This window comes from Aphelocoma coerulescens, chromosome 3, assembly GCF_041296385.1.
Source record: "Aphelocoma coerulescens isolate FSJ_1873_10779 chromosome 3, UR_Acoe_1.0, whole genome shotgun sequence".
Classification (NCBI taxonomy): Eukaryota; Metazoa; Chordata; class Aves; order Passeriformes; family Corvidae; genus Aphelocoma; species Aphelocoma coerulescens.
In genome coordinates, this window is record NC_091016.1 from 57,970,432 (window position 1) to 57,984,385 (window position 13,954).

Sequence of the window (13,954 nt, forward strand, 5' to 3'; positions counted from 1 at the left end):
CAGAGGCTTCTACTCAAACGCCGCGATAATCAGATCTGTGCTACAGCTAAGTATCACTCCTTCTCCCATCCATCCAACTCTTTCTACAAAGCCTTCGTGAACACTGTCAATATTACTCGAACGATAGAGCCTAGAAAACAACAAACCCTGAAACTCTCCACGAAAGATGACTAGAGAAATCCAGCAAGACCTGAACAGCTACACCTACTTTCTTCTCGTCTTCGCCCCCCGAAATAATCAATCCAAACAAGTAAACAGGAGCGGCAGGCAGGCTCGGCGAGGTCGGTACGGAGGAGCAAAGCCCGCAGCGCCCATCGCGACGGCGCGCCCCCTTCCCCAGCCGCCCGCCGGCTCGGGGCTGCAGCATTCATTCACCTTGCAGAGCTGGAAGTGCTCGGACTGAAGCGTCTCCTGGATTTCGGTCTCCCGGTTCCCCGCCGCCTGCTGCTGCGCGGCGGACGACGCCGAGGCAACGGCAGAGACCGCCGTCAGGCCGTCCAGCACCTTCCTGATGTTAAATTTCCTCATGGTCCTCGGCGGCGGCGCTCCCGCTCTCCCGGCCTCGCCGCCGCCGCGCTGTCACCGCCGCGCCGCCCGCCCCGCAGGCGGCAGACGAGCCCCCGCCGGGGAGGGCGGTGCAGGGGCGGCCCGCGGTCGGGGGCGCCGCGCTCCTCCTCGTCCGCGGGGAGGGCGGCGAGGCGTCAGTCCGGCAGAGCAGGGGCTCTTCTCATCGGGGCCCGCGGGCTCAGAGACGGAGACTGGAGCCAAGCAAACAGGAGCCGGTCAACACACCAAGCGCCGCCACCGCCGGTCCCACGCTCGCCGCCCGCGGCCGCCCCGCGCCCTGCCCGCCGGGGAACGCGGTTCGCCCCGAGCCCAGCCGGCCCCGCCCCGGCCGCCCCTCCCGCCGCCGGGGTTGTGCGGGCTGCCTCGCCTCTCCTCTCCGCGGAGCCTCCGAGCCCCCCGCACAGCCCCCTCACATCGTGGCAGCCGCGCTGTCACCCGTGTCCGCGTGCGTGCGCGCGTGTGCCGCTGCCCTCCCGCCGCCGCAGCCTCTCCCCCCGCGGCAGCAGCAGCCGCCCGCCCCGCGGCTCGGCTCGGCTCAGCACCCTCCGCCTCCTCCCCAGAGCTGCGTGTGCCGCCAGCCAGTCACCAGCGGGGCTTCTCCTGGCTGCTGCCAGCGCCTGCCGCCGCCCGCCCCCACAACCATCCTCCTCCTCCTCCTCCTCCTCCTCCTGCCGTGGAAGGCGCCTCCCCCGCCTCTCAGTCGCTCCCCCTTGCCTGACAACGCGGAGCGCAGCGCCCCGGGGAGGAGAAGGAGGAGCGGCAGCGATACCGCGGCGCCCGGCCCGGCAGCGGCGGGGCGGCCGCTCATGCGCGCTGAGAGCGGCGGCACCCGGATGTGGCGGAGCCGGCTCCCCCGCCCCGCCGCGCCGTGCGGGGGCCGGGGCGGCGGGCGGGGCGGCCAGGGCCGAGTGCTGGCCTCCGGCAGGGCGGAGGCGGCAGCAGGTAACAGGTGGCGGCGGCCGGAGACTGCCGCGGGCAGCGCTGTCCCTGCCGCTGGCGCGGCGCTGGAGGCGCGCGATGGCTGCGGCGGAGCCGGGCTCCGCGCGTGGTTTCCCGCGGGAGATCCCCCCGCCGCTGCGCCTCGTCCCGGGCGGCAGGGCCGGCGCGGGCCGCGGCCGGAGCAGCGCCGGCGGTTCTTCCGCGGCGGGGCGGTGGGCGAGGCCAGAGGAGGGGTGCGAAGGGGTGCGATCCCCCCGTACCACTCACCCCGAGCGCCGTGCTGGCGCTGCGGCCCTGGCCTGGGAGTGCTCGCTGTGCGGCCGGACAGAGGGCTGCGGCCGAGCTGCCCAGCACCGCCCCGCGCAGCCACGGCCAGCCCTGCCGTCGCAAGGCGAGCGCCGGGGTTACGAAGGTGCTTCCATTCATTCTTATGGTTGCAAAACCAATTTAAACAGGTGGCACAGGGTTAAAACGTTTCGTTCTGATAGCCCCTCTTGTACAGTGTTCTGTATATGCTTTTATTTTTCTTTTACTAGCTAGCTTGTAGTTTGGGAGTATCTAGTCAGTAGTCAGGCAGTAGATATTACTCATCTCAGTCACGCTGCTTTATTTATGAAGGTCATAATTATTTTTGACTCTTTACTGAACTTTTCTCCAGCTAAAATTAACTGTTCAATCATCACTTTTGGAGGGAAAACTTGCAGAGATGTAAATCACGATGCTGGCTCACATCTCCTAGCCACAGCATGAGTGCCTTAGCAGTAGAAGGCTCTGCACACTGAAAATTGGTCCTTTCGGGTAGTGTTTCCAGCCCGATGGGCAGGCATGCTGTGTTAGCACAGTGTGCAGTGTCCTACTGCACTGAGGGATGAGTGTAATTGGAATGCAATGGAATAGCTATGATGCAGCCATCATCATAACCTCAGAAGTAAAAAGTCCAAAAACTCTTCTTAGACCTGTAAGCCCTTGTTAATTTGCAGCTTTATTGCCAGCAGGTATATGATGTACAAGCGTTTGAAAGAAACCAAGACAGTTCACGTATTCTTGCAAAGTGAACTTACAGAGCTGTTCCTTCGTGTTACTACGACTGTTGGACATTTCCTGAAATCATCTTGGTAAAATGTGAAAGAATACTTCCAGAGATGACAAAAGTCCTAGGAAAAAGAAAGCAGTAGACTTAAATAAGGTTCAGTAAATATCTGATGTAAAAATCAACTTAATTTTAAGAGATAAATATGTGCAATTTCAGCACATCTTTAATTAACATATTTTAGCTAACTGTGTATAAGTTGCAAAAGTAATGGGGTTTTTTTGCATCTATTCACACATGCTTATTATAACACACTGAACCAGGAAGAAAACTTGTAGAACTTGGCCGTGTTTGAATGGTAAATATAAACTGTTGCAGGTAAAGACAGTACATGTATAACTTCAAGAATGTAAGTTATAGTCCCTTTGAGTCCCCCTGTTCAATATGTTTTAGGCCAGGCTCTGCAAACGCTCCTAGATGCAACTTTGATAGCACAACTAACCTGATTATATATAGGAATATTAATCACAGCAACAACCCCCTCAAAACTGGGTGACGAATTAAGACATTAAAAGCTCTCTTTTTGCATTCTACAGTCTCTTTTTCTTACTTTCTACGTACTTAGCCTATGGATGCATTCTTCAATTGGACTGTACATTTTTAGAGGAAAGATTGGATTTGATTTTCTGTTTACATTAGCACCTAAGAGGAGGACCTCATTCATTGTTGTAACATTGTATCAATACATGCAAACGTTGATGCGAGTGATACAATGTGCACTAGATTGAGCCGACAGGAGTTCTTTTCCCTCACACTTTCAGGTTGATGCCATTCAAAGAATCAGTGCTCTCTGGGACTTCAGCTCTTCCTGTAAAATGCTTTAAATAATCTTATCCAGCAGATTAGTGAAAAAATTCATTGGGTTCACTGGGACATCAGTGGGAACAGTAATAGGCCTTTTAATATTATAGTTCAATGAATAACCACGTTTTCTCTCAGGATTTAGCTGCTGTATTTGAGAGCTTCTTTGGGCCCTCCAGCTCTTACACAATAACCACACCCTGTTTTACAAACAAGACCATTCTTCTTAACCTCCTTCATGTTGCCCACTCAGACCTTCTGGCGTCTGATGTCAGAAATCACTTCCCAGTGTTTTATACCCCAGTCCAAAGTCTAAGTATCTTGCACAGCTGGGCAACAGGCAATCAGACACAACTAGTTTGCAACATTGTTGTACTCAACTATGACAGAGTGCAGCTGGGACAGAGCCAGTGTTGAATGTCCACAAGTTCCTCAGGCCCCAGCAGTGCCGTGGAAATCCCCAGCTTCAAATGAATCCACATGGCTTTGTTTTTCTTTGCCTGCCTTTCATACTGATCTTGTCATCTAATGCTTCTAGAAAAGGAGAGAGAGGACCACCTGCTCATTTCTTGATTGGTGTTCCACAGATGCCACATAAAGACACTGTTCCTAGTAGGTATCTGAGACAATGGGGCATGAAGTGTTGTCCTACATACCAGTGCAATTCCACAGACCATTAACTGGTGTAGGTCAGACTTGTTGGGTCTTTTGCCTCAAGATAATCCCAATAACTTCACAGATAACTGCAGGATGCAGTTATCACTGTGCTTATAAGCCTTCTTGGTTGGTTTTTGAAGGGTTTGTTTGTTTGTTTATTTTTGTGGGGTGATGTATCACCAGTGTTACCTTGAAGAAGAAAGAGAATGATTGTAGTCTCACATGAGCCAGAATGAGTAAAAGCTCACCCAGTTATAATGTACTCTTAAGATTTATTGGAATAATCAAGAGCAGTGGGTAGGTAATGAAGTGAAAGGTCCACACATGGTATTTGCCATTAGTTTGTACATAAGCCCCAAAAGTTTTACTGGTTGTATCCAGAGAAGGCTGCAGGAGATTTGCACACCATAGTAATTATTGCAATACTCAGCGTATGTGAGACATGGACCATCAGAAGTGACCTCAAGATCCCTGCTTGGCCTCTAACGGCACTAAAGCCCTTGAAAGTCAGTCAATCCAGACTTTGAAGTCTAAGAAGCATGCTTAGCTTTCCTGAGAACTTCTTAATGGTGCTTAGTCACTCACACTGCAGTCAGGATCAACTGAGCCTTAGCCAAACATTTCCTCGCCATAAACAGAAAGAAGCTTGGAAACATTTCTGGACTAATCTTATTCAGGTTGTTCTACTGAAATGTATTGGAGAGGGCAGTGTAACCACAGCTCCAAGTAAGTTTTGGAATCTTTCCTGCCTGCTGGGAAATTGCTCAAGCTTTCTAGACTTAGAGCTGTTGCCAAATAAACATCTGTGATTTTTTTTTCCCCACAATAATCTGCACTGGTGACAAATCCTGAGGAGGACTTCCAGCTACAGGTGAGTATTTTGATATTTCTGCAGCTTGGTTTGAATAAGCCATAAACAAGACAGAAATTAAGAGCATGTGTCAATTAGCTGGTCAGCTCCAGGAAAAAAGCTATGCTAGTGCTTGCCATAACCACAACTGGAGGTGAACTGTCTACTGTTTGCAAATTCACCCATTTCAGAAACATCCTGATTGACCATGCCTACGCTGATATGATGAATTTCTGCATCTGGAAGCCTATGTGGTCTTTGGCAGGCACTCAGATCATGGGGCATCTGTAATAAGAGACCTATGGAACAGCATGACTAGAACTCCTAAGTTACAAATGGGTAAGTTACAAATGGATGTCATCAGGCTGTATGGACATACATGACAGAGAGGGCATATCCTGCTGCTGCAGAGGCTGCACCAACATCCCTGCGCATTCAGCTGGGGTCGGCAAATACAACGTCAGGTGCATACATTGGTTATTGAAGTATGAATTGACAGGGCTCTGCAGCACTGACCTACACAACCAGTATAGCAAATGATATACAAGTGCCTGTGTAGCTGTTGTGTGGAGCTATAGCATGGCAGAAGAAAGGCATGGCTGTCTTGGGAGAGTTCAAGGAATTGTTGTCAGTTGAGTCCTGTGGGTCTCTGACTGCTGGCCACTACCAGTGTTATGTGACAAGAGGGGAACAGCTGCAATGCAGGAGCAAGGGAGAGTACATAAGGCAAAAGGGAGGAATGACAGCAGCACTGCACAGTGGAGACAGGAGACTTGAGAAAGATGTTGTGCAGCATTCCCCTCAGTATCTCACATGCTTCTTTGCACCGTTGTCCCACCACTGTCATCCTGGACCAGACAAAGGCAGTGCCAGCTATTAAACTGTACACTAAAATTTACTGCATCTAATGAAAATATATGTATTACTTATGTTTTGACCAGTTTAGATATTATTCTCAATGACACACAGACCATTCAAAAAAGGTTGTGCTTAAGCGTCCATCCTTTTTCATGAAATAGAAGCTCTTGAAATAAAGATGAAGGAAATATTTAAGAAGGATGCTAACACTACTTTTTTTTTGTCTTCAAATTTACTTTCATTATTTTCAGCCATGTTTGTAGTTCATAAGACTAGATCATTCTAGCAGCATAGACTGACTGATTTGTCCAGCCAATCCTTTCTTTTTATCAGTATTGGAAGCAATAATTTATTTTTCTGTTTATCCAGATCTTGTTTGGCCAGTGCAGGCACTTAATTAATTTCATTCTTATGTTTTACTAAAAATGCACAGTTCACTTGGTTCATGTAGTCTGTTGATTTTTTCTTCTTTTCGTGTCACATTTTACTTGTGTTTAGAATAAAGGTGTTTCAACCCAAACATCTACTCTGCTCTCCTGCCTCATGCTTTTGCTTACAACAGCTTCCTCAGTTGTCCTGTACCCTTCAAGTTATTCTTTTGTGCAATCAAAACAGTTTTGGTGGCAGTATTTCTTATTTTTTATTCATGATTTCATGATTTTGTAGGGTATAGTGCATAAACAGTCCTAGGAGCAGAGTTCACAGTTCAGGATCTTGATACCTTCCAAGCAGATATCCTGTAAGCTGCAGAGACCTTCTCCTTCTGTCACCTACTTCCTTTGTGGGAAAAAACCCTGATATGTAAAATAGAGGATAGATTTTCTTCTGGGACATTTTTCTCTATGTTGTGTCTACTCATTAGGTGGAAACTGAGGTATCTGAATTAAATTTTTCATTTTCTTGTCACAAATAAGCACCACCGGGTCTATGGCAGCTACAGAATGAGCAGTTTTGAAGTTCAGTGTTGTACTTAGGCTCGTAAAATTCATATCTGTCATACTTTGGATCTGATCCTTTGTCAACTTATTCCATTCCTTACTAAGTATAGCTTTTATGGATACTTTTGCTGTATATGAGTTGATTTCATAATATTTATCTCAAACTGAAGGGGCTTCAGTCTCTATGTTTTTAGGAAAATCATTACTCAGGTACTGTTAGTGGATGGTAAAGATTTACAGGAAGATAAATATATATATTCAACATTTAAGTTTGCTTAATGTGTTGTAATTGTTCTTTAGATGCCAAAGCAAAATTACAAATAATGATACTGAGGAATCTCTAATTTTAACATGATCTGTGCCATGACTTCAACATGTAATTACCCTGATGTTTCCTTCAATTCAATCCAGGCACCTTCTTAACAGTACGTATAAGATTGAGCTACATCAGTGTTTGCTCCACTGACAGAATGACATGCTCATTACCAGTACATAACTTGCATCATTACTTGCCTTTTATTGTATTGCTTCTGTAATTCCATCTATTCTGATGGATATTTGGGACATACTAATGCAAAATCATATTAGCACAGAATAACAGAGGCAAGAAGGGATCTCTGAATCAATGGTCTACTCAAATCATAAATCACATCCAACTTCAAAGTCAGAGCATGTTGTTCACAGTCATGTCTAATTTTTGCATACCTCCCAAGATGGAGATTCCGTAACCTCTGTTTTTTTGCTTTATTATAAAATAAAATTAAAATTTCACATCCCATGTGCTGCATTTCTATTTTCTTGGTTTTACATTAATAGCAGGCCTAAGGGTATTAAACCTCAGACATACAATGCTAGTCAGAAGAGGTTTTTAACAACTTAAGGCTATTATCCATCTGGAAAAATATGGGCCAATACTTTACTGAATAATGTTTCATATGGATTTATCATACACATTTTATAGTTTTCAGTCAAGTATAATACAAATGCTACTTATTACAGTGCTACTTTATGTCCTGTGTGAAGTAAATATGAAATGCAATCTGTCTCCATTAAAAGACAGCAAAATATTAGAAGTGAAATCAACAAAAGGTTTATAAAATAGCCAAATAAAGATGAAGTATGAGTGTCTGCCAAGTGAGGAAGGTTCTTTTTGTACTAAATGAATTAAAGCTAAAATATGATGGAAAAAACCAATTTATCCATTCTGAAAACAGAATTATAGTGGTGCAATGTCTTTCAAATATAGTGATCTGTTTATATACGGTATTTTATGTGAAGTGTAGCATTTCAGACAGGATCTGTCATCGGCATTTAAAGTGGTTGTCCACCACAAGAAAAAAAAAGTTACATTTTTTTTTTTAGTGTCATTACAATGCATTAGTTGGAAGGTCTGTTGTACAGTAGTTTAACAATTTAGACAAGTACTCATTTAGACTACCAAAACATTAGGCCTTTGTTAAACATGGCTGCTATTTCACTGGTGTTTTTTCTTCTTGCTTTATATTAAAAGTGGTGAATTACATAAACCACAAGGCTAAGCATGCAAGCAAGCAGACAATCCCTTTAAAGATGTTGAAGCTAAAAGATCTGAAATGCATTGATGCCTCATTAATTTTAGGCTTTTGTTTTTTAATACAGTTATTTTCATCCATGTTATCATTTTTCTGTGAATGTAAACCCTTCTTCAGCATAACAACACCACATATATATTTAAATTTTATTATTAGCTCCATCCTGTGAGAAAATTTCAGATATCAAGACAATTAAAATATTTACCATAAAAGTATGAGCATTCTAACATGCATTCTAGCATGCTCTTACCTTCATTCTAAACACAGCAAACAGTACCTCTTTGTGCATCTTCCCCCCTCCCTCCCAACTAGTGAGACAGGAGGTGAAATGCAAGGACAGCTGAGACATTTCAAAGAAAACACTGGTGTGCTCCAATTTAAGAACAACATAATAATCTGAAATTAACAAGGCAAATAATTGTTTCAGAGAAAGTAAATGGGTAACAAGGCAAATGGGTAGGAGAAGCCTAGAGTATGCAGGACAGATTCCAATATATTAAAGTTAATGATCCTGATAATTCTCATTTCTCCCATTCTTTAAATTTTTTTAGAGTCTGTCCCAAGACACTAGTCAGTGAGTGTCTTGAGTTGGCTTTAGGTCCAACTGGTGACTTAGTCTAAGACTTTTTGAAGTCCTAATTGAGGCAATTGAACTTTGACATGTAGAAGGTGATTGAATTAAAGTCTAGAGGAAACTGAGTTTTAACTAGATCAGCTCAGCAAGCACTATAGGGCATGGCATTGTCGTGACCAAAATTCAGACCTGTTGCTGGGATTGGTTCAGCAACTTGACATTTTATCACGGTTTTCAGTTTTACTTCAGGCAAGGTGTGTAAGAAGTCATTAATATCTGCTCCTTCAAATCTCCCTGTGAGTCAGCATCCCTTCTGCTGTAGCTCTCCAGTTAAGACTGGTTCCAGCATCATTTAGGAATATCCAACATTTATTAATTATACCTGTATTTTGTAGACCATTACCATATAGATGCTCAGCTTGAAAAGATGTTTCCTGAGTAACAGTGGGAGAAAAACTTGGCACAGAGGCCCCCCCTACGTAGGCAAGACAGACAGGTTAATGGGAAAAAAGAGATTGCCTTAATTTTAGCAACTGGAAATTAAGATACACACACAAGGAGAGCTGTGCTGCTTTAGTTGTGCAAGTCTGTGGTACAGTTTTTACTGCTGTGTGCAGCTATGCCTAAATTACGATCTGCAGTAGGAGCTGTTTAATTTGCATTAGATTTGCACCTGCCCTTACACAGAGAGCAAGTAACTTCCCTGGAACAATGTTGAGGTGTGTCTGGAGGAGTCACAGAGGCTGCTGGCACAGCTGTTACCCACAGCTCTGCCTCCCAGCTAGGGAGTGTAGATCTCTTTTCCCTCTCCATGGCCAGCCCCACTCCCTCAGTCCTTCTCCTCAGCACACAGCTCCTTGTGGAGCCTGAGTGGCCCTTACTAACATTCTGAAGGTTTAAAGGCAAAAATGGCAGCTAAGCTTTTGAAAAACTCTCCAGCCTAACTAATATCCCTATCCATGCTCCATCCCTGTAAGTATCTAATGACAGGTTGGCCAGGGCTTTGAGCAACCTGGTCTAGTGCAAGGTGTCTGTCCATGACAGATGGGTTAGAACTACATGATCTTTGAATTCCCTTCCAACCCAAGCCATTCAGTGTTTTTCTGTGATAATAAATACTGAACTGCACTAACTCTGGGCCATGAAGGTTTCATTGTAAAGATGGTTTAATACATACTCAGTCAGGGCACTGTGTGAGGGCTGTTGGCTCTGTGGGTCATTAGTGGCTGCTTATGGGAGTCCATTGGAATAGAGCCTGGAAGCCAGGGTGTGAGACACACACGAGCCAGAAGCAGGCAGCCATGAGGCCCTGGGGCAGCCCCAGACCCTGGCACCAGGAACCTCCATGGGGATGTGCCAAGGCTGGGCTGGGACACAGGCCCATGGCTGGGCAGGGTCATGGCAAGCTGGAGAATGGCCTTGTATGGCAGCTGGTGAGGGGTCAGTAGCTCTGACCAAGGAAGCTGTGACTGGTCCAGAGAGATGGTCCCGAAAGGAATCGCCTTCCCCAGGCCCGGTGTCTTCCCTCAGCTGCTGGCAGGAGGGCCCATGCAGAAGCTGTCAGCTCTTTAGTGATTGCCAGCTCGTGATTCCAGCTCAGCTCTGCAGGGCAGCCTCCAGGCCAGAGCAGGGAGAGAGAGACGAGAGGCTCGTGTGGCTGTTCCGCACAAGGTAGCTTTATTAGTTCAGCGAAGGGGAGCCAGGGACAGGCTCTCTCTGCCCTTGCAGGGGCAGGGGGCTGGCTTTATAGGGATACAGGGAGTGGGTGCCAGAGGGTAAGGGCCAATGGGTTACAAAGGATCTGCATAGGGTCTCCCAGAGGATTCTGGGTTTGTCTTCTTCTCGCCATAACTGCAAAGTGGCTCCCTTTCCAGGGGAGTTCTGCTGGGAGGTTAGACACTCTCCTTATCCCAGCAGACATCCCTCTGGGGTGGGGGCTGGGTATGCCCTACAGCCTTGCTGCAGCATTTCTGGGGCAGGAGTTGATGACTCCAGGTGCTGACATGGGGTCCTGTGTCATGGGGAGCTCTGGGGGCTGGCAGGGACAGTCAAGGCTGGGAGTGGCCTCAGGGCTCTGGCATTTTTATGCCTACATCTAGAGTAGCAATTCATATCTGAAGAGCAGTCTTAAGTAATATCCCATGGAAATGTTTTTCTATGTCATGAATAGAAGTCCAGCGAAAACAAATTTTTCTGAAGATAAAGATGTATCCCATAAATAACCATTACATCAAATGTCAGTGAGTTATTTTCTTGCTGTATATTTACATTTTGCTGATATATTCTCCATATATCAGCTTATATATTCATGTCTTCCGCCTTCCTCCTGGATATGCCATTCAGGTTTGGAGGCACTCCTGGATACACCGAGTTTCAGGAATCCCCTAGAGCCACCACATACCAGAGGCCACCATGTACTTAGAAGATTCATGAGGCTGCTCTATCTTTCAATAAGTGCTTTGAAATACTTTTGTCTGTCTTGCTGATCCCACAGTAAACACAGTTTTTTAGAATCAAAAACTTAGGCCACTGAATAGTCTTTTCAAAGAATTATTTCTGTGTAAGCATAAATTTAGTAAAGTATATATCTAACAGATGTATTCTTAATGCCTGTGACTTTGGAGCTTTCAGGTGTTCACAGATGTATTGAAAAGGTGTCTTCCCAAAAAAAAAAAAAAAGCATATTAGGGTTTTATCATAATGTAACTTCAGCTCTGCTGAAATGGAACATACAAGCCTTAACAAACATTGCCTTAAAGCCCCCTGTATATGGAACTGTTCACATAATGCTGAAGAATAATGCTTTGTTCCTCACACTTTTGAAAGCATGGTGTCTTTGAGCTAAGTAAGTGATTAAGAAGTTTATCTCCCTATTATGATCGGCGTAGGTTCTTGTTACTGCTATCCAGTTCTGCATTCAGCACTGTAACTCTCATATGTTTCTCTCAGTCTCTACAGAGAATTATATGAGCAGTGTAATTCTTCCCTTTGGTAGTTTTCTTTGAGGTGAAGAGTATATGCACTGCTGTATTTTTGTACAGAAAAAGGTATGATCAAAGAAATATGCCTTACACTTCAAGCAGAAAATGATAATATTTGTGATGATACATATTTCATGAAAACTGTAAATTTAATTTAGTGAAGAAATAGAACTTTGTTTAAACAATAGAGAAAAAGCTTTCATTAGGGTGAAAGCAGAGAGAAATTTTTCTTCTTTGAATATAAATAGAGTAAGTAAATAGGCAAACAGCAACGCTGTTTAAACAGATTTTCCCCACAGAACTCTTGCTACCCAAAAACCATAGGAAAGTTCAAGCAGTGAAATTTATGTTAGAAGTAAAACATTCTATAATTTAATAGGAACAAACTATGCTCATGTATTTTCATGATGAAAAATATCAAAATTAAACAAATTAAAAGAAGAGTATGAATAAGTGAAAGCAAGATTTTGCTTTGCTTTTTGTACATTTTGAAAATGATTGTAATCTACCACTACCTAATATTTAGTTTCTAAAGTAATTATGAGCATTGTGTAGTGTCTGTGTAATAAACATACAACTTTAAACAGGATTTGGATACCCCACTCCCTCCAGTCAGAACAAGATGGGTATTTCTCTTGGAAAATACAAAGTATGCAAGTGGGTAAAAAATAGTGGGATCTGGAGGTCAGTGACTTCCAGATCCAGCAGATCACCAGAGAAGCACATCCCAAAACTGAAGATCTTTTGGTAGTCCCTTCTTTCAGCTCCTTCCTGTTTGAATGTAGAATTGTGAGTACTTCAGCAGATCTCAGCTGCACAGTACTACATGAGAGAGAACTATGCCAAGGACTGTGTAACCCTCTGCTGCCCTGTATTTTAATGCACTTTTCACTTAGACCTGTTTTATTCAACACTTACACCCCCTCAACTCTTCCTTTTATTGCTCTAGGTTAGAAGTCCTATTCATTTCATGTGACCTAAGCTAGGCTTAAAAAGGGGGAAAAATGAGGGGAATTGTGTTTTGTGTTACATATAATTATCACTTTTCTCATAGAGTATGAACTTCTTTTCCTTCCCAACATAGAATACACACTGCAGCAAGAAAAAAAAACCCAAACAAAACCAAAACAAACAAAACAACAACAACAAAAAAACCAAACCCCTACTAATAGAAATTAAAATACTGAATCTGAATTGATATGCCTTATACACAGAAAACTTAAACAGCAGAGGAGATATTTTTGAAAGAAAAAAAGAGCACTGTTTCTTTCTGAAGTATCTTTGTACACATAAGAACTATTTTACATGTCTAAGGTTAAATATTTGCTTTCTTGACCTTATGCTGAGAGCAGCCTCAAGGTGAAGAATTTATCTTTAACAGAGAAAAACCCCTCTAAAAATTAAATGAATAACCCTCCCCAGCTTTATTGTCTGGAATAATTTAGTGCAATGTAGATTGTCAAAATAAAGGAAAACTTGGTTTGGTTTTTTTTAGGCTTTCATAATGTCCATCTGATCAGCTATTCTGTAAAAAATAGTAATTGAGTGGACCTGTGTAAAAGACAAAAAATGAAAGCTAAAAACCCCACTCAGATATAAGTAGTAACTTCAAACCAATAATAATGCTAACAAAATATTCCAACATATGATTAACATATGTATTTACATATATTTATTAATGATCTTGAAAAGACAGTTTATGGCATCTAGGTGAGAGGACTAGTCAGAAGGCTTCACAAAACTAAAAAGAGCCATATGACCAGCAAAATAAAATGCTTGTAAATTAATATATACAGTGGGAAAATTTCAAATGAAAATAGGTACATTTATTTTCATGTTTTACATTACCAGCACCATGCCTGTAGAAAGCTCAGGGAGAAGCTATGCTTGGTAATAGCAAACCAATGGAATATATTTCTAAATTTCTAAAAAATACTGATACAGACTGGATTGAGAGTGAACTTTATCATTCTAAACATTACTGTGAAATGAAAATAGCTAAGGAGAGTCTGACTTGTTCAGGAGAATTGTAGAGTAAGTCTACATCACTGAGGAAAGAGACAAATCACGGAGGTATGAGTTACACACAAATAATAGTGAAAAAGAGAAGGTTAAGAGGTGTTATGAG

The 13,954-nt window shown here is 43.8% G+C and overlaps 2 protein-coding genes and 1 long non-coding RNA gene across 10 annotated transcripts in view; 1 reads left to right on the plus strand and 2 right to left on the minus strand.

Annotated features, from left to right (window-relative positions):
• Positions 1 to 1,382, minus strand: part of STXBP5 (syntaxin binding protein 5) — a 108,290-nt gene extending 106,908 nt beyond the window's left edge. For 6 of the 8 annotated variants that reach the window (XM_069010429.1, XM_069010427.1, XM_069010424.1 and 3 more), the window contains exon 1: positions 376 to 758. In XM_069010429.1, the coding sequence (XP_068866530.1) occupies positions 376 to 528 (153 nt within the window). In that variant the 5' untranslated portion in view covers positions 529 to 758. Of the gene's footprint in view, positions 1 to 375; positions 759 to 980; positions 1,152 to 1,281 lie in introns of those variants that run through there. The other 2 variants (XM_069010423.1, XM_069010422.1) reach the window with 2 other exon arrangements.
• Positions 527 to 1,285, plus strand: LOC138107052 (rho GTPase-activating protein 17-like). The gene has a single exon (XM_069008386.1). It carries the CDS (start codon positions 527 to 529, stop codon positions 1,283 to 1,285), a length of 759 nt encoding a protein of 252 aa, XP_068864487.1.
• Positions 1,383 to 1,415: 33 nt separating the features above from the next.
• The window catches only part of LOC138108170 (uncharacterized), a 111,451-nt gene continuing 98,912 nt past the window's right edge, over positions 1,416 to 13,954 (minus strand). Inside the window, exon 4 of the long non-coding RNA XR_011149891.1 lies at positions 1,416 to 2,660. This is a non-coding gene — a long non-coding RNA (uncharacterized lncRNA). The remainder of the gene's footprint in view (positions 2,661 to 13,954) is intronic.